This window comes from Sus scrofa, chromosome 7 (assembly GCF_054392235.1).
Source record: "Sus scrofa isolate SSC_HxYL_T2T_F1_AM1 chromosome 7, Sscrofa_HxYL_maternal_Yorkshire_Landrace_v2.0, whole genome shotgun sequence".
Classification (NCBI taxonomy): domain Eukaryota; kingdom Metazoa; phylum Chordata; class Mammalia; order Artiodactyla; family Suidae; genus Sus; species Sus scrofa.
In genome coordinates this window covers 56,410,585-56,435,528 of record NC_139389.1, presented here as the reverse complement: position 1 = coordinate 56,435,528, position 24,944 = coordinate 56,410,585, and the positions used below count along the sequence as shown (strand labels likewise).

The 24,944-nt window shown below is 46.4% G+C and overlaps 1 protein-coding gene across 4 annotated transcripts in view; it reads right to left on the bottom strand.

Annotated features, from left to right (window-relative positions):
- The window catches only part of TBC1D2B (TBC1 domain family member 2B), an 87,737-nt gene extending 63,338 nt beyond the window's left edge, over positions 1-24,399 (bottom strand). For all 4 annotated transcript variants that reach the window (XR_014810294.1, XM_021098840.2, XM_021098841.2 and 1 more), the window contains exon 1: positions 23,948-24,399. Coding sequence is in view for 3 of the 4 variants with exons in the window: in XM_021098840.2 (XP_020954499.2) it covers positions 23,948-24,307 (360 nt within the window). In the remaining variant the exon portion in view is untranslated. The remainder of the gene's footprint in view (positions 1-23,947) is intronic.
- Positions 24,400-24,944: the final 545 nt, after the last annotated feature.

The window sequence follows — 24,944 nt, the reverse complement described above, 5'->3', positions numbered from 1 at the left end:
ATTTTTATATAAAGGATTTAACCTTAATAATAAGAAATCTTTTTAAATTCTAAAATTACAGAATGATTTATAACATTTTCCTCAAAGGTTTTAGGAAAGCTTGATATTCCTAGTGCTCTCTCAACTCTGAGTATCTACAAATTCCATCTTAAGAAATCAAATCTCACATAGGTATGGAGGATACCCTTGTCAAATCAAATCAAGTAATGGTATTTAAATTCTGTCAGCATCTGCGAAAGTGTGTAAAGGAAATGTGGATTAAAAACTAGAGGGAACATTTATTACAATGGCCAAACTTTTTACAAATGGACAATACCAAGGGCTGGAAAGGGTATAGGACAACTGGAACTTGCATTCACTGCTGCTGGGGGTGTAAAATGGTGCAGCTCTTTGGAAAACAGTCTGGCAGTTCCTTATAAACACATACTAAGTGACCTAGCAATCCCACTTCTAGGTTTTCAGCCAAGAGGAATAAAAACATATATTCATGCAAAACCCTGCATGCAAGAGTTCAGAGGATTTATTCATAATGACCAAAAATTAAAAACAAGCCAAATGTCCTTCATCTGGTGAAGAGCTCAACAAACTGTGGCATGTCCATACAATGGAGTACTATTCAGCTATGAAAAGGAGAAAACCAGTGATTCACACAGCATGGATGAATATTACATGCCTATGTGAAAGAAGCAAGTCCCCAAAGGCTACATATGTATGATTCCTTTTATGTGACTTTCTGAAAAGGCAAAACTATAGGGACAGAAAACAAATCTGTTGCTGCCACGGCTTGAGTGAAGCAAGTGGCTGACCACAAAAGGGCAGCACAAGAGGATTTGGGGTAATTGATTTATTCTGCATCATGACCATGGTGGTAAATACACAAGACTATGCATCTGTCCAAACTCAAAGAACTATATGCCACAAAGAGTAAGTTTCACTATATACATTAAAAAAACAAAACAAACAAACAAACAAAAACAACCAAGATGTGGAGGAAACCCCAAACAATGAACCTAGATGTAGGTTCAAACAAGCTAGATAGCAATTGTGGGTCACAGGGCTGCCGCCCCCGCCTCCCACCACAAAGGGGTCCCAAAGAGAAGGATGTCATGGCATGACCATGGGAGCCTTATCATCAACAGCGTCTAGTGTGGTGTGCAAACATCAGACATGGTGGTTCCCAGGTTAGAGGCAATCAGGAAAACTGCTTCACAGGCCTGATGGAAAGTGGCAAGCCAGAGACCAAACCTCTACTGTCCACAAGCAAAGGACGACCTCCTGGTGCTCTGGCTACAACCTGGACTCTTTTTTACTGACACTTGCATACTGAGCCCCAGTAAGGAAAATTACTCACTACAGGATCTCTGGGTATCCTGCAGAAAATTCTTCCATTTATCACCCAAACCATCATTTTATCTATGCATTTAACCAACATTTACTATTAATGGATACTGGTCAGATTTGTTTCCCCTGCCACAACACGAACTCCAACATTTACTATTAACATGTATTTATCAGGTACCTGGAATCAGGGCTTGTGAGAAAGATAGGAAAAATAAATCAGTAATTTCAAGAGTGTGTTAAGGAGTTCCTGTCGTGGTTCAGTGGAGTCCTAAATGTGACTAGCATCCATGAGGACGCAGGTTTGATCCCTGGTCTTGCTCAGTGGGTTAGGGATCTGGCGTTGCCATGAGCTGTGGTGTAGTTCGCAGACGCAGCTTGGATCTGGCATTGCTGTGGCTGTGGTGTAGGCCGGTGGCTACAGCTCCAATTGGACCCCTAGCCTGGGAACCTCCATATGCCATGGGTGCAGCCCTAAAAAAACAAACAAAAAAAACAGTGTGTTAAGTATTATGACAGAGGTCCGAGTGGGCAAGGTGGGGCTGATGTGACCAGAGGGCACTGAGGAAAGGAATCTAACCATGCAGAGGAGAAGGGACAGGGCAAGGTCCTGAAAGTTTAAGAAAACTGCTACCTAGAGGTTCAAAAGTTCACAGTATTGGCTTAATGTCTACCTTCTCCAATAAGACAGACTTACTGGAGAAGTCTCCATTTCTCTAGCATCAAGCTCAATGCCAGACACACATCTGTTCAATACAGAAGTGAAGAAGTAAATGAACAAAAAATCATGAAGTGATGCAGGAGCTTGGTCTTAAAGGGGACAAAGGTGGTGGCCTGATGGACAAGACAGAAAGAGGAGGATCCAGGCAGAGAAGAGAGTGTGTGCCACGGCCAGAGGCACGACAGCACGGGCCATGCCCAAAGGGACTAAAGTGCCTTCCTGGATTCTTGGCAGGACAATGAGGAGCTCAAAGTCACTGCTCTTGAAAAGCAGTTTCGGGGCGGGGGAGTAGGGGAGAATTGGGAAGAAGCAGAGGTCAGGTGGCAGAAGGGACTCGAGCAGGCCCAGGAGCCCTGAAGCATAGCTGGAGTCTGAGGGGCAGCTGGGTTGCAGGGTGGACAGAGGGACAGTTAGGTCTTGGCCTGGCTCCAAGGCAGGACAAAGAGAAGGGGAGACTGGCTAGAAGTGTAAGGCGCTTGGAGACACAGCCATGGGAGTCCAAAGCCCACCTAGTCCCTCCCCCACCCTCCTTCCACAGACTCCATATTGAGCCCCCCGACTCCCGAACCCCAACTTAGAGGAAAGTGTGTGTGGGGGCAGTGTGTGCATGTGTGTGCATATGTGTGCATGTGTTCTAGTCCTTGCACCAGCTCTCCTGCCTGGCCCCCATCCCCATCCCAGTCAGAAGAGCTGTCAGATCTGTCACTAGCTGTCCCTAGCTGTCTCCTGCAAGGCAGGCACCATGAGAAATGTGCTTTTTTTTTTTTCAGTTAGTTCTTTTTTTTTTTAATTATAGTTGATTTATAATGTTGTGCCAATTTCTGCTATACAGCAAAGCAACTCAGATATATACTTACATACATATATATACCTACACACACACACATATATACATATACATATATATATATATACACACACACACACACATTCTTTTTTTATATTCCTTTCCATCATGGCCTATCCCAGGAGATTGGATACAGTTCCCTGAGCTACACAGTAGGACCTTACTACTTATCCATTCTATTCTTTTTTAATCTTTTTAGGGCTGCACCCACAGCATATGGAAGTTCCCAGGCTGGGGGTCGAATTGGAGCTGCAGCTGCAGGCCTACACCACAGTCACAGCAATACAGGATCCAAGCCGCCTCTACAACCTACACCACAGCTCATGGCAACACCAGATCCTTGACCCCACTGAGTGAGGCCAGGGATCGAACCTGAGTCCTCATGGATACTGGTTGGACTTGCTACCACTGAGCCACGATGGGAACTGCCTACCTACCCATTCTAAATGTAGTAATTTGCATCTACTAACCCCTAACTCCTAATCATTCCCTCTCCTTACCCACTCCCCCTTGGCAACCACAGGTCTGTTCTTTATGTCTGTGAGTCTGTTCCTGTTTTGCAGATAGGTTCATTTACATATTTTAGATTCTACATATAAGTGACATCATATGGTATTTGTCTTTCTAATTGACTTCACTTAGTATAATCTCTAGTTGCATCCATGTTGCTGCAAATGGCATTATTTCACTTTTTGTGGGGTTTTTTGTCTTTTTGTCTTTTTAGGGCCGCACCCACGGCATACGGAGGTTCCCAGGCTAGGGGTCCAATTGGAGCTATAGCCACCGGCCTACAACACAGCCACAGCAATGTTGGATCCGAGTGGCATCTGCGACCAACACCACAGCTCACAGCAAAGCTGGATCCTTAACCCACTGAGCAAGGCTAGGGATGGAACCTGCAACCTCATGGTTCCTAGTCAGATTTGTTTCCACTGCACCACAATAGGAACTCCTATTCCGTTTTTTTTAACGGCTGAGTAGTATTTCATTGTATATATGTACCACATCTTCTTAATCCAGTCATCTGTCAATGGATATTTAGGTTGTTTCCATGTCTTGACTACTGTGAATGGTGCATGTATCTTTTTCTTTTCCTTTCTTTTTTAAGTTACTATTATTATTACTATTTTTTAATAGCAACAAGTGTAGCATATGGAAATTCCTGGCCTAGGGGTTGAATTGGAGCTGCAGCTGCTGGTCTATGCCACAGCCACAGCAATGCCAAATCCAAGGCGCATCTGCAACCTACACTGCAGCTTGCAGCAATGCCAGATCAAGGCCGGGAAATGAACTAGCATCCTCATGGATACTACTCAGATTCTTAACCTGAAGCTGAACCATGATGGGAATTTTTTTTTTTCTTCAATTTTACGGCTGCATCCACGGCATATGGAAGTTCCTTGGGCAAGGGACTGAATCCAAGCCACATCTGTGACCTATGCCACAGCTGTGGCAACACTGGATCCTTTAACCTGCTGCACTGGGCCGAGAATCAAACCTACACCTCCACAGTGACCTGAGCCATTGCAATCGGACTCTTAACCCACTGTGCCACAGCAGGAACTCCAGGATATGTCTTTCTGAATTATAGTTTTGTCTGGATATATGCCCAAGCGTGGGATTGCTGGATCATATGGTAGTTCTATATTTAGTTTTGTGAGGAACCTCCATACTGTTTTCCATAGTGGTTGCACCAATTTACATTACCACCAACAGTGCAGGAGGGTTCCCTCTTCTCCACATCCTCTCCAGCATTTGTTATTTATAGACTTATTAATAACGGCCATTCTGACTGGTGTGAGGTGGTTACCTCCCTGTAGTTTTGATTGTATTTCTCTAGTAATTAGTGATGTTGAACATCTTTTCATGTGCCTATTGGCCATCCATATGTCTTCTTTGGAGAAATGCCTATTTAGGTCTTCTGCTTATTTTTTAATGGATTGTTTGTTTTTTTGTTGTTGTTGTTGAGCTGTATGAGCTGTCTATATAAAATGGGAAAAAAGACAGCCTCAAACAAGTAGTACTGGGAAAGTTGGACAGCTGCATGTAAATCAATGAAATTAGAACACACCCTCCCACCATGTATAAAAATAAACTCAAAATGGCTTAAAGACTTAAACATAAGACATGGCACCATAAAACTCCTAGAAGAGAACACAGGCAAAACATTTTCTGACACACATTGCACAAATGTTTTAGGTCAGTCTCCCAACACAATAGAAATAAAAACAAAAATAAACAAATGGAACCTAATCAAACTTACAAGCTTTTGCACAGCAAAGGAAACCATAAAAAAAAAAAAATGGAAAGACAATCTACGGAATGGAAGAAAATATTTGCAAATGTTGCAACCGACAAGAAATTCACTTTTTACAAGGAAGACTTTTTCCTTCAAATTTCTGGGGAAATTAAATCTGACTGGGGAACAATTAGTAACCTCTCAATCATCTCTCCCTAAATTCCTGGGGCAGGAAAACTTTTGGATCATATGCTTTCAGTGTCTGACATATTATTCATGTCATAGAAATCTGGTCAATAAGGCAGGCAAATACTACCTCAAAACAGTGATTAACTGGGGTTCATTCATTTCTTTTAAAAAAACATAGCAATCACTAAAATCATCTCAATGTCAATCCCCGAACAGCTGTGAAAGGCTGCTGGGAGCACATGGATGTGGGGCATGTGCTACGATCAAGGAGGCAGAAAAGTCCCCAAAGGTCCTTCCCTCAAGGGAGCTAAAACCCAAAGACAGGAGGGCACATCCATTATAAGATAGGGCAGAATTAAAAGTAAAACACAGCAAAATCAGCAGAAATCCACAAAGCCTCTGTGTTCCCCATTTGATATCTTTTTTTTTTTTTTTTGCTTTTTAGGGCCACACCTTCAGCATATGGAGGTTCCCAGGCTAGGGGTCGAATCGGATCTGCAGATGCCAGCCTACACCATAGCCTACATGGGATCTGAGCCTCGTCTGCAACCTACACCACACCTCACAGCAACGCCAGATCCTTACCCACTTAGTGAGGCCTGGGATCGAACCTACATCCTCATGGATAGTAGTCAGATTCGTTTCTGCTGAGCCACAGCGGGAACTCTTCACTTGATATCTTTTAAACAGAGACTGACTTGAGGTTTGGCCTTACTCGGTCCTAAATAGATGTAGAATCACAAACCAGTCTCTTGGTTGCCCAATCTCGGTTAGTAATGTAAAGTTAGTCTAGATCTGCCGCAACCAACACAGTAGCTACTAGCCACACATGGCTGGTGAGCATGGGAAATACGGCCAGTATCACATGATGAAATAATTATAGATACACTGGGTTCAATAAAATATGTTTATTAAAATTAATTTCACCTACTTAATGTGAGTATCCCAAAATTTAAAAGTATATATCTGGCTCACATTATATTTGTACTGAACAGATCATGATGGCAAACCAATTCCATTTTGATAGCTAAGGGTGGGGGAGAGCTGGCTAGGTGGGAAACGGTTGCAGGGATGGCCAAGGGCATGGGGATCTTGAGAGTGTGGGGCAGCCAACCTTATTCACCTCCCACAGGACACTATGACTCAAGGTCTAGGCACCTCCATGTCTCCAACTACCCCATGCTCTTCTAACATCCATGGAGATGCCAACATTATCATCATCATCATCATCATTCCCATTATTACTATTTGGCCACACCTGCAGCATGTAGAAAATTCTGAGCCAGGGATCGAACCTGCACCACAGCAGCAACCTGCGCCACTGTGGTGACCACACCAGATACGTAACCTGCTGAGCCACATAGGAAATCCGAGATGCCAGCATTATTTAGGGACCAAAAAGAATAGATCTGGCTGGCCTGGCTGATGGCTCACAGTGTCGGTACCTTCACTGCCCCCTCCCAAAAGAGGGCAAGTAGGACCCTCAAGGATCTGGCTTCACAGAGAGCACCTCAACGGGTCTACCATGTTGTAAGCCACATGGGAAGTCCTCCATGGGTGGATCATGGAGCTCCCTTCACTGAGCTCCAGCCCAGCTGGTGACACATGAGCCAGTCGATGCTGAAGCTTATCACCTCCAGCAGCACAACCTGGAGAGACTCAGTATCTGCCCCACCCTACCCCAAATGACCATCTTAAATGCTTTAGTCCCCCATTCTAGGGAACCAGATGGACATTCCAATCATGCTAGAAGGAGTGGAGATGAGGAAAGCTTCACGGCCCAGCAGAGTGAGAGCCAATGCCAGGTAAACATCCTATAGGCCAGATGTCAGCAGCTGCTGTCTGAAGGCTCAACAGGGCCATATCCTGAGTCTCCCCTCACTCCAGTCTCTCCAACTCCTACTCATTCTTCAAAACCCTATGCAAATGCAACCTCCAAATAAGATTTCCCTGTCCTGAGCATGCATGTTCTCCCCACTCTCAGAACAGGGAGCTCACTGCACCTTGTAGCCCAGGACAGCTTCCCATGGTGATGGGGGCATTCCCTGTGAATTCTTCACTAAGTTCCTTAAAGACAGAGACAAAACCTGCTGGCCTCAATATCCCTAGCACAATGCCTGGAACACAGTTAAGCACTCTAATATCTGACTCACTCTCTCCTATATTCAGCTACTGCCTACTGCCTCAAGATTGCTAAAATTTTACTTCAAATATGGCACCAAGCCCAACATGAGAGACCAAGTCAAACATCTTGGAAAGCCATTCTGGCTGTTCCCTACAGAGCTGCATGAATGTCCTGAGAGTTAACGGCACACAAGGACTGGGTGGGTACAGTCCTGCTATGACACATATCTGCTGCATTTAGGTGCCATGACAGGTGGTGCCAGTTCAGAGAATGAAAGCCAGGCCATGCCTCATCCAGCTTGTCCTGGAATTCGGTCCCTGAGAAGAACCATGTGATGCCTCTGCTCTTCCCAGATCTCAAGTAGCCGAAACCCAGAAGCTCACACTGGGGAGCCCCAGACACCTGCCCTTCTCTTGAACCCCAGGGACTTTCCTTCCTCTGAGCCCAGCCCTTTCCTTGGTGCTCAAGCAAGCCTCACAATAAAGTTAATTCATCTTGACACATTTACTAAGGGCCCACTCTTGCAGGCAGGTGCATTACTTGGGGAGCAGCAATCTAGCAACACACACAGGGAGTCAGGACTCATCCCCCAACCACATTCTTGCGACACCACCAACTGAACCAAACTCTCTTACTCCCTGGGTCTCCAGCCCTTTGGTAAAGAATCTCCATCTACCAAGACTCAGCACATTTTAGCAGCTGTAATAATGCTCATCTCCTTTCACCTAAAACTCCATTCCTCAGAATCTAAAGTAATTCAAAAGAAGGAAAAGGGGGAAATACCACATACAGAAAAATGTTTGTTCATTTACTTGGCAAATATTTATTAAGAGCTTGACTCAGGCCAACACAGCAGTCAACACCAGGGGTACAGAATTGCGTAAGACCTGGTCAAATCTTGCCTCTGAGACACTCCCAGAGAGCAAGCGGTTTCCTTTACCCTAGCGATAGACAGAAATGTGTTCACAATTATAATCAAAATATAAAATGCATATGCATTTTAAGAAGCCCTTATGCATTACAGGAATTTTATTTTTATTTTTTATTTTTCATCAGAAAGGATTCTTTACTTTGCGAACCATCAGAAAAATGTGAGACATCCATGGGAGGTACAACCTCACTCCTGCCACACTGCTAACACTGACAGTAAGCCAGAGGGTGGAGCCTCAGCAACTCTCATTCACTGCAGACAAGGAGGTGTCCTGACAAGCCATGAGGGAAAGGCTCTGGCTTCATCTAGGAAGCCTGAAGAAGGCATGCATCCTGACCCCTCAGTTCCTCTCCTAGAGGATTCATTACAGGAACTTTAAAAAATCCAGGCAATGGAGTTCCCATCATGGCTCAGTGGTTGGCGAACCCAACTAGGATCCATGAGGATGCATGTTTGATCTCTGGCCTCACTCAGTGGGTTGGGGATCTGGCATTGCCGTGGGCTGTGGTGGGGCTCACAATCCTGTGTTGCTATGGCTGTGGTATAGGCCAGCAACTGTAGCTCTGACTGGACACCCAGCCTGGGAACTTCCATGTGCTGCAAATGTGGCCCTAAAAAGCAAAAAAAAAAAAAAAAAAAAAAACAGGCAAAATTCTAAAAAGTTCTTCATAGTATGGCAAAGAGATTATAAAATTCATCTGAAGTTTTACTTGGTTTTTTTTGTCTTTTCGTCTTTTTAGGACCACACCCGCGGCACATGGAGGTTCCCAGGCTAGGGGTCTAATCGGAGCTGGAGCTGCCGGCCTACGCCAGAGCCGTAGCAACATCAGATCTGAGCTGTGTCTGCGACCTACACCACAGCTCATGGCAATGCCAGATCCTGAACCCACAGAGCGAGGCCAGGGATTGAACCTGCAACCTCATGGTTCTTAGATTTGTTTCCATTTAGCCACGACTGGAACTCCTGAAGTTTAACTTTTGAGAACTGTGAAAAATAAGGCATGAGGCTTTGCCTACCAATAGGTATATACATACACACATACATACATATATACACACACACACACACTTTTTTTTTTCTTTTTTTTTTTTTTTTTTTTGCATTTTAGGGCCACACCCACAGCACATGGAGGTTCCCAGGCTAAGGGTCCAATTGGAGCTACAACTGCCAGCCTTCACCACAGCCACAGCAACGCAGGATCCAATCCGCATCACCACAGCTGACCTAAACCACAGAGCATGGCAACGCTGGATCCTAAACCCACTGATCGAGGCCAGGGATAGAACTCACAACCTCAAGGTTCCTAGTCGGATTTGTTTCCGATACCCCATGAAGGGAACTCCAGGAAGTATATTATACAGCCACAATAATTAAAACAGCACTCTACTGGCAGAGAATCAAAATACAGGGATAAAAACATATAAAATATTTATACAGCATTGCAAATTAAATCAGTGAGATATGTATTATTGAACAATGGTATTAGGACAACTGACTAAAAATTTGAAAAGAAATAAAAGTATTATGAATTATGACCTAGGTATGAAACTTATGTCACAATATAAAATAAAAAATAAATTCAAATTTGATTCAAGATTTGAATGTAAAATAAAAAGTCTTTAAAATAGTAGAAGATACCTATGTAATTAAAATTGAGTTTCTGTCTCTGTACCTTATAACAACAGTGGCATGGATTTCTGCCAAATTTTGAAGGTGTGCAAGGGATGATCTGACTTTAAATCCAGACATTGGCATGGCAGAAATTCACACGGAAGATATGTGCAGAGATCTCCTGAACAGCTAACACCAAGCACCATCAGTGGCCATGACGAAAGCCATGTGCACCCTGACGCTGTGGACGAGGAAAAGCAACACCCTTTCAGGACTGAGCCCCAGAATGAAAGCTCGAAGGGCTGATTTTCACACTGTAAGCCCCAGAGCTGCTTCTTGCAGGGACAACTCTAGGGAGCTGACTCCAGGCCGAGCAGGAACAATCACACATGGATATTCATGGGGTTGATTATTCTCCCCAACAACATGGAAGAAACTTCCCCTGTAATATTTCTGTTCTCTTGGAATGTAAAGGAAAGACAGCAGAGAAAGAAAAAGAAAGAAAGACAGCAGAGAAGATGTCTATGTGTCCAAAAATCACCATAAGCAAAATTAAAAGACAAAAGATAAAGTAAGAAAGAGCGCAAATGACTTGTGAGTCACTGAACGTGGTGTGGAGTTTCATGCCACCATAGTTCTGCAGCGGCACCTCACTCTGCCAGCACTTAGAGAAACCCTGTCTGCCTGGGAGCGCCTACTCAACTTTAAGAAATCAAACAAAAAACAAAAACAAAGCCTAACAGCAACACATTTTAGACCCTTATTTCAAATAATAATAACCCATGTTTGCTGCAGAAAATCTGGAAAACACAAAGGAAAAGACAATAAAATGAACATAATAACCATATCACCAGTAATAACCTCAATCAAACAAACAAAAAAGTAATACTATTAAATACCATTAAGTAAACAATTACTATATGCCAGACATTGTGCTAAACATTTTATACACACTCTCATTTAAAGCTCATAACAATCTCACAGGACAGTATTATCTACTTGGACTTTGGAACCTAACTGTGAGTTCACATCCCAGCTCCATCACTTGCTGGCTGTATTAGGCAAGTTACTTGAGGTGACTGGGATTCCTCATTGGTTAAACGGGAATAATAGGAATCTGCTTCCTGTCATGTTGTTATGAGGATTAAATGAGTTAATGCATGTTAAGCTCAGAACAGTGCTTGGCACACAGTAACTGCTCATTAGGCATCAACTATCCATATTCTCATGATCACCCGAGATCTCACAGCAGTTGGCCCGGCCAAAATTCAAATCTGGGCCTGTGTTCCTTGCTATCAAAGGGAGGAAGGAGAAGAACATGTCCAAGACAAAATCCATCCTCTCAGCATTTCAGCAGGAATCAGAAGTTCCTCTATGGGAGTTCCTGTCGTGGCTCAGCAGAAATGAATCTGACTAGTATCCATGAGGATGTAGGTTCAACCCCTGGCCTTGCTCAGTGGGTTAAAGGATGTGGCGTTGCTGTGGTGTGGTCGCAGATGCGGCTCAGATCTGGAGCAGCTGTGGCTGTGGTATAGGCCAGCAGCTACAGCTCTGACTCAACCCCTAGCTGGGAACCTCCATATGCCGCAGATATGACCCTAAAAAGGCCAAAAAAAAAAAAAAAAAGTTCCTCTATGGTCTTCCTCAGATTCTGACAGTACAGAAGATGCTCTGGACAAAGGAGGGTCAGCACAGCTTCACTGAGTTGAGAGCATGACCATTAATCAGACTATGAGGTGCTCCCACTGGATGCTCACAATTCTGCTCTAAGGACTTTTCTTTAAAAATAGACTGCAGCGAGTAATAATAAGACCACAAGCAAAACATGGAGAAGAAGAAAGAAACTGTTCTCCAGCATAATAGGACTGCCTGGTCTCCAAGTCCAACGAACCCCTTTGTCAGTTTCTCAGAATCAAGTTCCCAGACATTGTCCTGATTCATCAACTTTGGGCCTCTGAAAGAACGTTCTACCTCATTCTCCCCTCTCCAACCCTCTTCTGACATGTAGCCAACAAGGGCATATGTATTCCATGCTTAAAACTCTGATGGCTTCCAAGTGCCGAGCAACCTGGCATGGTAATCTGGCCTGCACTGTTCCACACTCTGCGAGACCATAGCCTCTCCGCCACACAACAGGCACATGGAAGTCAGCTTCAACGACCCCTGCTCTTACTACTCTGAACCCACTTGCGAACTCCTCAACACCCAGTTCAAACATCCCATCTAGGAGGTCATCTGACATCTCTTACAGAACCAATCATGTTAGATGTAATGACACAGCACTTCAGTCACCCCTTAGGGTGTAAACTCTGGTCTCCTCCCCAGAGGGTCAGGGCCTACCGGGTTTACAAGCCAGAAGAACAACATAAGTGTGGTCACAATGGAGCTGCTAGAAGGAGAATACAGATGTGCGAAGTTTGCATGTCAGAGAAAGCAATTCAAACTGCATGGATAGTTTGATTCAGTCATACTTCTTAAGAGGATGCAAAGCCTGATCTTGACGAAGGCATTTTTGTTTCTTGAATCTAAAGGATATCTAGATTTCCAAGGTAGTTCTTTCATAGCAATAAAAAGCACAAGAGTATTGTAAATAGCCTGATAGTACAAAACAAAACTCAGATGAAAAACAGACTACAATCCCATATCTGATAAATAACTCTAGGTTCCAAATTTTCTTCTGAACATTTCAAAATCATGAGCCTGGAAACAATCTCAAGGGATCTGGCCCAGTACCAATGGAAAAAATAAAAAGTAATTTTTCCTTGGAAGGGTTTTGAAATCTTCTGTTTCAGCCCATTGGCCCAATGACTGAGGCTGACAAGCAAATAATACTGGATTTCCCAGTCCCTGGGATGAAGGATGCAACTGCAAAGACCTCTGCTCCTCTAGGGAACATGGTAAGTTCTAGGTAAGTTCTTTGTCTTCTTCTTCTTCTTCTTCCTCTTCTTTTTTTTTTTTGGCTGTCTCAGGCTTCCTGGTCCAGGGATCAGATCTGAGTCGCCATTGCAACCTATGCTGGATCCTCTAACCCACTGTGCCAGACTGGGGATCGAACCTGTGTCCTAGCACTGCAGAGATGCTGCTGACCCCACTGCGCCACAGCAGGAACTCCCTGCCTTTTCCTTTTTTTTTTTTTTTTTTTTTTTGTCTTTTTAGGGCCACACCCGTGGCATATGGAGGCTCCCAGGCTAGGGGTCAAACCAGAGCTGAAGCTGCTGGCCTACACCACAGCAATGCAGGATCCAAGCCTCATCTGCAACCTACACCACAGCTCGTGCCCATGCCAGATCCTTAGCCCACTGAGTGAGGCCAGGGATCAAACCTTTGTCCTCATGGATGCTAGTCAGATTTGTTTCTGCTGCGCCATGAAGGGAACTCCACTAACTTTGTCTTTTTGAACGGCGACCCAAAGGTCAGCATTTTCATATACTTTATTATGCAAAATAATTACATGAATTCTAATCTAAATGCTTTTCAAAGACTGAGCAAGAATCTAGGCGCCCATCCCCTCATTTTCCCTGTCTGAGAGGGAGGGGGGCAGACTCTCCTTGGGAAGGTACCCTGCTCCTCGCCCACTCTGGAAGCAAGGAGTTTTGCCCTCTCTAATGCTCAAGCTTCTGCTTTTAAAAAGCAAACAACCTGAAGGAATAGCCATTCCTTAAACCCATCTTTAACAATCTAATGGAGATCATGAACTGAGGGCAACGGACCAAGAGAAGAGAGCCTACCAACCGAACAAAGGCAAACACGTGTTCCAGTAAAGAGGACAACAAACATAACTAGGATGACAGATTTCACCAAGACAAGGGCAAGGACAGGCCACTCTCTGGGCCTGCTCTTCCCTGCAGGAAATGTGAAAGCCTGTCAAAATACTTTCTGTTTCAGGGGGAAGCGGAGCATGTGGCCTCTGAGTGACCACAGGGCTGCATTCCTATGGCTCCCTATCAGCTCTACCGTTGCACAATAAGAGAGCGCCAGGGTTTTATGAGCTTAGGATAAATAAAAACTCCTTCAGTGACAGCCAGCAGATTGGTGGACAGCCACACCCCACCTCTGCCTGTGATGGTTTCCCCACACCATGCAACACAGCAATGTTCTGGCTTGATGGTTTTTAACTTAAAAGTAGGACACAGGAACGGCTGACTGAATACGCAGTGTTAAGAACTGGGGTTTGGGAGGGGCAGATTCCCAGGCTCCGCCCATCGGAGATTAGGGGGAACCTGGGAGCCTGGCACTGGAAATCTGCCAAACTTTTGGTGAATTTACAGGACGGGAGGGGGAGCACGTTGATTTCTAACATCTTTTAAGATAGAACTGGTATCTCAGAAAACCGTCAGATGGTTCTACATCATTCGGTTATTCACCCCTCTGGGTGAAAAGGCAGGGGCTCTAAAAGCCCTTGCCAGCTATTTGGTGGTGGTAATCATTAAAACTCTCTCTCCCAGATGACACTCCTGTAAGGATGCCAGGCGGACACCATTGCCCTCCAGGAGCTCCCTACTGAATGGCCCTGGAGGAATTCTGGTGCATGGTGGAGTACCAGTGACTAAGGGATCAGCACAGGAGACAGAAACCTCACAGGCCCCAAACCATTGCTCTGGAGCATAGAAACTCAGAAGGCAAAGAAGCTAGCAGACACAAACCACAGTGTCAACCTAAGGATAAAGGGCTCACAGCGCTCGACTGGTCTCCACCCACGCAGTCTAGTTATTTCTAGTCCACTTAGAAAACCATCCTTCAACAGGGCCAGTCTTTACTTCACAAAGAGAACAGTCATTCACGATCTGGAGGACAGCAGTGTTTCTCAGAGAGAGGGCCACAGAGGCCTGCAGCACAAGGGTCAGGATGATGCACAAGGATGCAGATTCCCGAGGTCCGCCCTGGCCTACTGACCAAGCAGGATCTCCCCACAACCTGCACTTTAACAGGACCCCAGGAGGCGCCTTCCTTGCGATAAATTTGAGAACCACAATTCTCAAGGAGGGGCTTCCCTTTAAAGGACAGAAACGAAAGTAAACCTCATCAGCATGATACTCCTGGGACAGTATACGTGAGAGAGCTGTGTAAACCGGGAAGCTTAAAAAAGGGGTTCACTTGGGAGGCTGGAGGGCGTGGCTTCCAGAGCAGCAAGAGAAAGCACACACAGGCCCAGTTTTCCTCTCCACACCTCCAAGGAGAAGGCTCCTCAACAGGGAAGCAGCACCAGTGTCTACTACCAATCAACATCCACCAGAAGTTGATCACGTAGCCTGTTAATTTCCAATTTTTACGTGACTAAAATCTTACATCTATGCTGCAGCACCAAAGGTAAATGTACAATTTTAGTATCTGTATACAACAATTAAAAACAGAATAAGCCTAATTTCCTACCAATGGATTAAGATGGAAACATGACGCAAACAGCATCAAACTGCTGGATTTAAAAATAGCGAAATATCACTTGGGCATCTGGAGGAGGCTTTGGTGCCAGAGTTGCTGCTAACTAGCTGTGGGACTCGGTTTCTCTCTGAGTCACGCAGGCGGCAGGGCGGGCTGATGTGAGGACCTCTTCAGTTCTAACTCAGAGATAATGACCCTGGGAACAAACACACCCAGTGACTTCCTCCACCTCATAGAGACACTTGATGTCAGTGCCCTATGAACACTGTCAGACACCCCAGAACAGGACAGGACAAGCTCCCTGAGGCCAGAGGCAACACCTGACTCCCGCTAGATGCCCATCAGGCCCTTGCTCAACCAAGACTGTTAGATGAAAGGCTGGCTGGCTGGCCCCCTCTCTGCAAGCCTAGTCTTCCCTGGGACATCACAGGGCTGGAACAGGAAATGAAAACTGGGCTCGCTGCCTAGAAATAATTCCTAAAATCCAAGATCAACATCTCTGATAACACTGGCCTGTCTGCTTCCAGCCCACCACCAGGCCTGCTGCCATCCAACACTTAGACAAGCGCTTGCCTGAGGGCAGACTGCTCAAGGGAAGTCTGCTCTTTCCAGTAGGGCTGGCCCTGGAAAGGGCCAGAGAGGAGGCCAAAGGATCCCAGCCCCTGACCCTCCCCTTCTCCCCTAGATTCCTGGTCTCCCACACAATCTGAGAAAGTGAAGCAAATGGCCAAGCAGGCACACGCACGAAAAGACGCTTGAGTCCCATCCAAAGGGAACACTTCTTGCTGATCCAAAAGGAACAAATTCTTTGAACAGCTACACAGCTATACCCAAAGCTAACCAACTCCCCCGCCTCCTTCTCGGTCATCAGTCCTACAGATCTCTCCAATTTCATGCCCACAGAGATCATCATGCGAACCACAGATTTCTGGCTCTGGGCAATATCCAAATCAGTACTTACATGTAGGATTCCTCGCCCCCTCTTTATTTACTATGGAAAGAGGCCAGACCTCCCTCAGAATCCAAATACTTGCTGACATTTGATATTTATTCCCAACGCTGAATACTACAAAAGTTTTTTTTTTTTTAAAGCTCTCAGGTGCTAATCTATTTTTAAAGTCTTAGCACTGTAGTTTCTTAAATGAGTGGAAAGTTTTCACTGCTATATTTACTGCAGAAAAAAGTATAATGCTTACAACATGGCGGATGCTCAAAAAATATTTGCTAAGGGAAGAAGCAATGGACACCACGGATCTCCTTCTGACTGTGCCACAAGAACATAACATTCACCCTAAGAGGACACGAGGGTCTGAAGTGGTCAGCCTGTATATACTGAACATCGCATCCGTGCGTGACACTCCCCTAAGCGTTGAGGCTGAACTGGTGAACCACACAGAAAACTCTGCCCTCATGGAGCTTATGCTCTAGTAGGGCATAGCATCAGACGCTCAAAAACAAGGAGAGGGCTAGATTCAATTTAGGGAGCAACAGCATCCTGAATCTCACAGGTCAAGGGTTTCCTGTGCTGCTTGGTGAACTTCTGTCTATTGCGTGACTGTGAAACCTGCAGCCTCTCCAGGGACCATCTCGGCCTCCTGCCCCTCAGGGCCTCGCACGTACAAGTGCCCAGTGTGTTCACTTCACCGCATTCTCCAGGTAGAGTATTTAGCAGAACACGAGTTAGAAGCATCACTGCTTCTTAATTCACGGTCCAATGTTGCATTCGTTCTGTGAAAGCAAACAAAATTCACGGAGGACTGGGCCTGCTAGGACGTAGCTAAACAGCCACTCAAATGTCATTAAGACCCTATGACATAAACCTCTAAAGAACTGAAAATTCCTAATCCAAACCCCTTCCACTCCCCCAGTTGGAAAGTCACTTCTACAATAACAGGGTTCTTTTCTTTCTTTGGAGGGAGGGTTATTATCTATATTTTGTTCTGCCCAGAGATGGGATGGCTGTAACTCAGAGGCTGATGGGCGAAGGTACCTGAACAAGGAGACCCGTCCACCCCCAGAGGCCTCAGTGAGATAGGACAGCTGGAATTCACGTCTCAACCCTTAATGCATCTGACCCCTCCATTTCTCAAGCAACAGTTCGCACCAAAGGGGAAGGAAACTGGCAATGCGCACACAGCAAAGCAAGTGGGACAGGAGAAACCAGGAAAAGTGGCCATGAGAACGCTTCAGGAAAGGCGGTCCACCCAGCAGAGCGGGCGGGGCAGGCCAAGGTCACAAAGCCCCCGGGCCAGCTTCACAGGGCACTACGGCAGCCCCGGCTTAGAGACAGTGGTGCTAAAGAAGCAATGGACCATGAGATCTTCAATTCTGCATTATCTACTTTAAAACCTGTTTGCCATTGCAGAATATATTAATATTTCAACTCTGAATACACAGGACAAGACAATCCTCCAACAGAATTAGATGAAAATACCGGACATAACCCAATCATCAGTTTGTGAGGGAAAAAAAAAACAAAACCCAACTATTTGTTAAACCCTGCTGAAAATTCTTCACTGATTCCTACAGCTGGGGCCCAAAGCCCTCCCCTTCCAAAGGCCCCAGTCCCCCAGCACACCTTGAGTCCCCCACACGCCTAAGGGCTCTGCTCCTGCATTTCCTCTCCATTCCTCCAGTCAACACCTCAGCTCCAAGGTCACTTCCTCAGAAAGTCCAGCCCTCCAATCTAGATCAGGATGACCTGATATAAATACATCCCATCTCTTTTCTTTTCTTTTTTTTTTTTTTTTTTTTTTTTTGTCTTTTTAGGGCCGCACCTGCAGCATATGGAGGTTCCCAGGCGAGGAGTCTAATTAGAGCTGTAGCTGCCGGCCTACGCCACAGCCACAGCAACACCAGATCCGAGCCACGTCTGCAACCTACACCACAGCTCACAGCAACGCCGGATCCTGAACCCACTGAGCGAGGCCAGGGATCGAACCTGCAATCTCAAGGTCCCTAGTCAGATTTGTTTCTGCTGCGCCACAACAGGAACTCCCCATCTCTTTTCTTTTAAAGTTCACAGCACTGGTTGGTATTGGTTTTTTTGAAATGTCTGTCTCTAGGCTACACAGAAAGCTCCCCAAGGACATGAACTGTGTTCCTCTTATTCAGTCTGTGTCCCCAGTGCCTAAGCACCCAGAATGAGTGTGTGAATGAATGAGTGAGAAGTGCTCAGGCCGTTCCTCAAACCCCAGAGTCAGTGAACTGCAGCCCCACCCGAAGGCCATATCCAGCCTACTGCCTATGTTTGCATACATAGCCCTGAGCCAAAAATGGTCTTTACACTTTCAGATGGTTGGAAAAAAAAAAAAAAATCAGAAGAACAACATTTTGTGACACGTGAAAATAAAATGAAATTTCAATTTCAGAGTCCATGAACAAAAATTATGGGAACACAGTGACATTCATTCTATAATTTCTGTACTACCACAGCAGAGTAAAGAAGTTACAGAGCTGGCATGGGTACAAGACCTAAAATCTTTATTAAGTGACCTTTTGCATAAAACATTCGCTCACTGCTACAGCAGTGCCCTCAGAGTCTAGACTGTGAACATGAAATACAAGAGACCTGAGAATTAAGGGCAGACACTAATCCCTCTTTGGGATCCCTGGTGGCCTGTTACATTTAGTGGGCATTCACTGAATGGCAGCCACCTCCAGGACATGTGGTGAGAATGTCATTTAATACATTTGAGAAGTCTGGCTGATCACTTCTAAAGGGTTGGAGCTCACACCAAAACCAATGCTTAGTGGGTAACCACCTTCTACTCACTCATTCAACAAATGTCCACCTGGGGTGGGCACCTCCTTTGCGCAGGCGCGGTTCTGGGAGGTGAGGATACAAACTGCAGTCCTTGGGGCTTCTCTTGAGCAGGAAACAGGGTGGAGACGATACTGCAGTGAGGACTGTGCGACAGGCAGGGGTGGACAGAAAGCCACTGTGATATCACACATGAGACTGTGCCTGCTTTAAGGAACTTACGCATTAGGAAGCTAGGACAAACCCATGATAAGTGATGCCTTGAAAAGATTTAAAAAAGTCTTCAAGACCCCTGAGCAGACGCCCCAGGGAAGAATAGCTTAGCAGAGCCATTTAGCCAAGAAGGCTGGTTCACCACATCTATTTTGTACAGAACATGCTATGATTACCCAAGCTAACAAATGGTTGTCATTAAGCTGAGAGCAGTTTCAACACCAGAGAATGTGCGCCCTTCCCACAAAAGTGGGTTAAGAACAGGGATGCATGATTATTCAGTTATGGTGTGACTCGGAAACCAACACACATGTCCGTTTGAGCACCACATGCCTTCAGGAAAAGGAGTGGAGGGAGAGGGGCTCATCTGCTGATGGTCTGATGACAGTCCTTGCCCCCAAGACTGTGGAGATCTGGCAGCACAGGCTCATTCAAGCTTTCCCTCCAGTCAGTCACATGCTCTTCTTCCCTAAGGGCCAGCTCACCCAGAACCGCCCCCTGTGCCTCAGAACCCACTAAAGCTCAGAGAGAAGCAGCCAGCACCCCTACACACACACACACACACACACACACACACACACACACACACCCTGTACCCATCTGCCTGATGTGGCAGTTTCCAAATGTCTAGTAACAGGTACCATAACTCCTGGTAAAGAATCAGCAGGCAGGAGTTCCTGTCGTGGCTCAGCGGTCAACGAACCTGACTAGCATCCATGGGGGTGCAGGTTCGATCCCTGGCCTGGCTCAGTGGGTTAGGGATCCGGCATTGCTGTGAGCTATTATGTGGGTCGCAGATGTGGCTCATGTCTTGTGTTGCTGTGTTGTAGGGCCGGTGGCTACAGCTCCAATAGACCTCTAGCCTGGGAATCTCCATGTGCCGTAGATGTGGCCCTAAAAAGAAAGAAAAAAAAAGACAAGAATCAGTAGGCAAAATGTCCCTGGTGCTTTCTTTCTGCATGATAGAAATCAAATGCAATAAGAGAAAACCACAGAGTTCACATCGTGGCTCAGTGGTTAACGAATCCGACTAGGAACCATGAGGTTGCACGTTCGATCCCTAGCCTTGCTCAGTGTGTTAAGGATCCGGCATTGCTGTGAGCTGTAGTGTAGGTCGCAGATGCACTCGGATTCCGTGTTGCTGTGGCTCTGGCACAGGCCAGGGCTATGGCTCCAACTGGACCCCTAGCCTGGGAATCTCCATATGCCGAGAGAGCAGCCCAAGAAATGGCAAAAAGACAAAAAAAAAAACCCAAAAAACCACAACATCTTATCTAATCCAAAACCACTGAAATCCAAAGTCAAAAAAGGGAGACTTGTCAAAACAGTTAGGAGAATTAGATACTCAACATTTTGGCCACTGGAGTCAACATTTTGTTCCTGGAGTCTCTACTATCAGAGGGTCTGAGTCTACCTTCATGATCTCAGACAAATCATATCCTCTCTCTGGCCTCTATTCCCTCATCTGTAAAATAAGGCACTGGACCACATCCCTGAGTTTAGGACTAGAGAAGTTTACCAAGAAATTCCAATATCGGCTTTCATTAAGACTCAAGCAGTAAAACATTTTGGAAAAGTTCAACAAAACCACAGCTTCTCCAGAGAAGGCAGAAAGTCACTTTAAAATAAGAACCATATGATAATAGAATAAGCAAATTGCTGATTTTTCTTCTTTTCTTTTTAACCCATCAAAAGAAATGATATCTATAAAAGTATATACAACTAGCTGGAGCTTGAGCAGGGCTTAATCCTCACTAACCTACAATCCCCCCTGGAAATCAGGGTCTACCCCACAGCTGAGCAGCCCTCAAGGGAAGCATTAAAGTTTATGGGAGGAGTTCCCGTCCGTCGTGGCTCAGGGGTTAATGAATCCGACCAGGAACCATGAGGTTGCGGGTTCAATCCCTGGCCTTGCTCAGTGGGTTAAGGATCCGGTGTTGCCGTGAGCTGTGGTGTAGGTTGCAGATGTGGCTCGGATCCTGTGTTGCTGTGGCCATGGCGTAGGCCAGCAGCTGTGGCTCCAATTTGACCCCTAGCCTGGGAACCTCCATATGCCATGGAAGCGGCCCAGGAAATGGAAAAAAGACAAAAAAAATAAAAATAAATAAATAAAGTTTATGGGAATCAGTTTTTGGATCTGAAAAATGAGAAGGAAGATACATTGCTAATTTTTACTTTTACCACCATAAAAATTTTTCCTTCCACTGTTCAGAAGGAATCACCATACACTAAACTCATCCTTTAAATACACCCCTACTTGGAAACCCTTCATTCTGACTGCTCCCTTCTTTTTAAAAGTTTTGCCTGTGTTTCCTTTTCCATTGTTTTTATAAAGCAGACCCTTGGACTCGGCACTGTCTTATTCTGTGACTAATTCAACATTACAGACCAAAATATTCCATAGTCAGTTAACCCATATGAGGATAGATTTCCCTTTTCTTTTTTCCTAAGGAAATATTCTGAACATAAGGACGGATAGAATAACACAACCCACATGGGCGTCCCTACCATCCAGTCCTAGAAATAAAATACCGCAAAGACACTGGAAGCCCCTGGACACACAGTCCCACTTTACATTCCCCTCTCTTTCCAAGTGGGAACCACCATCCTGAATCCAGGGCCCCTCACCCCCACACAGCCTTCCCACCACCCATGCAGCATACACATTGGCATGGTCTTCTTAATCTTCATATAAATGGTACCATTCTATATGCAATCACTCTGTAACTTAGTTTTTCTTTCTCAATTTTAGGAATGTTATCCACGGTGACACCAAGGCTCTCACTCCCTTATGTTCACTACTGCATAATATTCCATGGTATGAATGCATTAGATAATTGACCAAAGACACTACTTGTTTCATATGGCTGCCAGGTAGTACCCATTCTGGGTCAGCCATTTTCCACAATATTTCCCAGAATTCTCAAAACTAACCAATGAGGAAGGTAAGATTCCCACTAGACCGAAGAAGAAATTAAGACAGAGAGGTGGTGTAACTTGCTCAACATCTGTAACTTGCAGATTCAGGCTGCAAGTTCAAGTCCATCCAACTCTAAAGCTAAACTCCTGACACTGCATCCTGCAGCCCTGCTTATGTAGATACTTCTATTTTTCAAAAAAAAAAAAAAAATCTAATGAAAAAACCTGATAGAGAGCTCCAAAATCATCTGAGAAAACCTGAAACAGGATGCTCTGTTTTCTTTTTTAACAAACAATTACACAGGAAATTCAGCTGTACCCAAGGACAGTCCATGTGTACAGTTAGGACAAGCCTTTCTTTGGCAACAGTCGCTGTGTACTAACTGGGATCATTCCTAAGTTTACACGATTGCTTTCTAAGTAAGTACGAGCTGGACTGCAATTCTGCTTGGCTTCCTTTGGAGAAACAGACTGTCTGCACCCACTTAAGGAAGGGATGGAGGAGCCTAAAAGAATACGGGAATCAGAATCCACTTGAAATGGCAAGAGCTGAGTTGACAAAGCTCTAAGAACGACCTCGAGGAGCAGCTCCAACTGCTGCTGGCTTTAGAGATCCTGGGAACAGCCCTGTGCTTACAAGGCCAAGGGTGCTAGGCACAGCCCACTCTGCTCTCCACTTGGCCAGCTTTGCAGAGTCTTCACACATCCCAGCCCAGCCCAGCCCAGCTGCTCTGGAGAAAGCCCAGCTTGCAATACGGAAGAGAAGCGAGAAAGAGGAGTGAGGGCGGAGGCTCACAGGAACCAGCAGGGAGCAGGGCTGGCAGAGAGACCAGGCTCCAGGCCAGGGCCCAGACACCCAGGAGGGCCCCTAGAAGATGATGCCCCCCCCCCGCCCCCCAGGCACAGAGGAGCCTTCTCGGCACCAGGACCAAGGCTCCTGACTCTAGTCCCATGATGTTTTCTCTGCCAGAAGATTAAGGAAGCCTCAAATGGGCAAGGCAGAATTGGCTGAAGCAAATCTTTCCCACCTCTGCCAACCAAAATAGGGAGCAAGCAAATGGGCTCTGCCACTTACTGGCTGCAAGACCTTAGCTGGAGCATCCCTGCCTACTCTGGAGGGGACTGCAGTAGGTTATCTCTAAGGGCCCTGACATCTCTGACTCTGTCCACAGCACTGAAAACAGAAACATTTACCCGCCGATAGAGTATATTTCATGTAATCCCAACACCCCCACGCAGTAGATACTATTGTTAGACCCATTTTACAGAAGAGGTAGCTGAAGCACAGACAGGTTAATAACTTACCCAAGGGCAAGATGCCTACAGTCATGAATAACTGGGAGGGTTACTCAGGACATCCACAGGATGGGGGTGGGGGGAGGGACAGAGAAGGGCCCGAGGGAAGGCGCAGAGGGAGATAACGGGTCAGGGGACTGAGTAGCCCCCAGCCACTCTGACCTAAACCCAGGAAAGGGCTCGAGGTGAGGACACGGACAGAGTCTAAGGAAGAAATGGGGAAAGGAAAGCAGACGGGCTCCAGAGAAAGGAGGGTGGATGCAGAAATCCCAATGGACAGAGGAGCTAGGCTGAGCAAGGAGGTTAAGCAGGAGGAGCGGCGGAAGGGCGTATGGGCGGCTCCCCGGGAGGCAGGTGCGGGGCGAGAAGTCCCACCTTGAGCACCGTGACGGCTCCCGCGCTGTGCACCTGGAAGTGCGCGGGCGGCTCGGCGCCGGGCTCGGCCGCCTCGTCGGGGCCGGTGTAGCTAAAGCAGGCGTCCGCAATATCCAGGTGACCGAGCGGCAGAGCGTCCTGCGGGCTCTTGAAGTAGTAGAGGTAGCAGCGGCGCGAGTCGAACACGAACCAGCGACTGCGGTAGCCGCGCAGCGGGCCCTTGCCGGACAGCTTCTGCAGGTAGCCGCACAGCCGCGCTGGCTCCCGCCCGGGCCCTACCCCAGGCTCCGCCGTGGCTCCCGGGGCCGCGCCCTCGCCGCCGCCGCTGCCCTCCTCCGCCCGGGTCCCGGGCCCCGGCATTGCCAGCCCGCGCGCCAACCGCCGGCGCCCCGGCCCCCAGCGCCTCCGCGCCGCCGCCGCTGCGCCCCCTCCCCTCAGCCCAGCCACTCCTCACGACTTGCGGGAGCGCAAAGCAGCCTGGGACTTGTAGTCCCGCCCCCGCCCGCCCCCGGGAGCTCCAGCCCCTACCGGGGTTGCCCCTTCGAGCTCCCCAGAGGCCAGGTCCTGGAAGGTCAGCCGTGCCATCTGGGCCTTCGTGTAATGTGGTTTTCAAAGCACCTCACTGCGGGTGCTCTATTTCTTTGTGAGAGTGTGGGTTACACGGGAGCATGAATTTCTCAAAACCCATCCAGTATCCCCTTAAAACTGTATTTCAATCTAGGTAAATTACTTTAAAACGTAGTTTTTAAATCTCTGCGCTGCCACATTGGCAGGCTTACATTGCAAAAATGGGAAAGCCTATTGCTTGGCGCTGAGGGGATGCTCAGTAAATATTTATAGAATGCATAAATGAAAGACAAAGCATTTCGCACCTCTCCAGAACTCAGTTGTTTGCTGAATTAAATATTTACTGTGTGCCAGGTACAGTTCCACACCCTGGAGGATACAGCAGTGAACACGCCAATCATTTCTCCAATCATGGAGATAATAGTCTGAT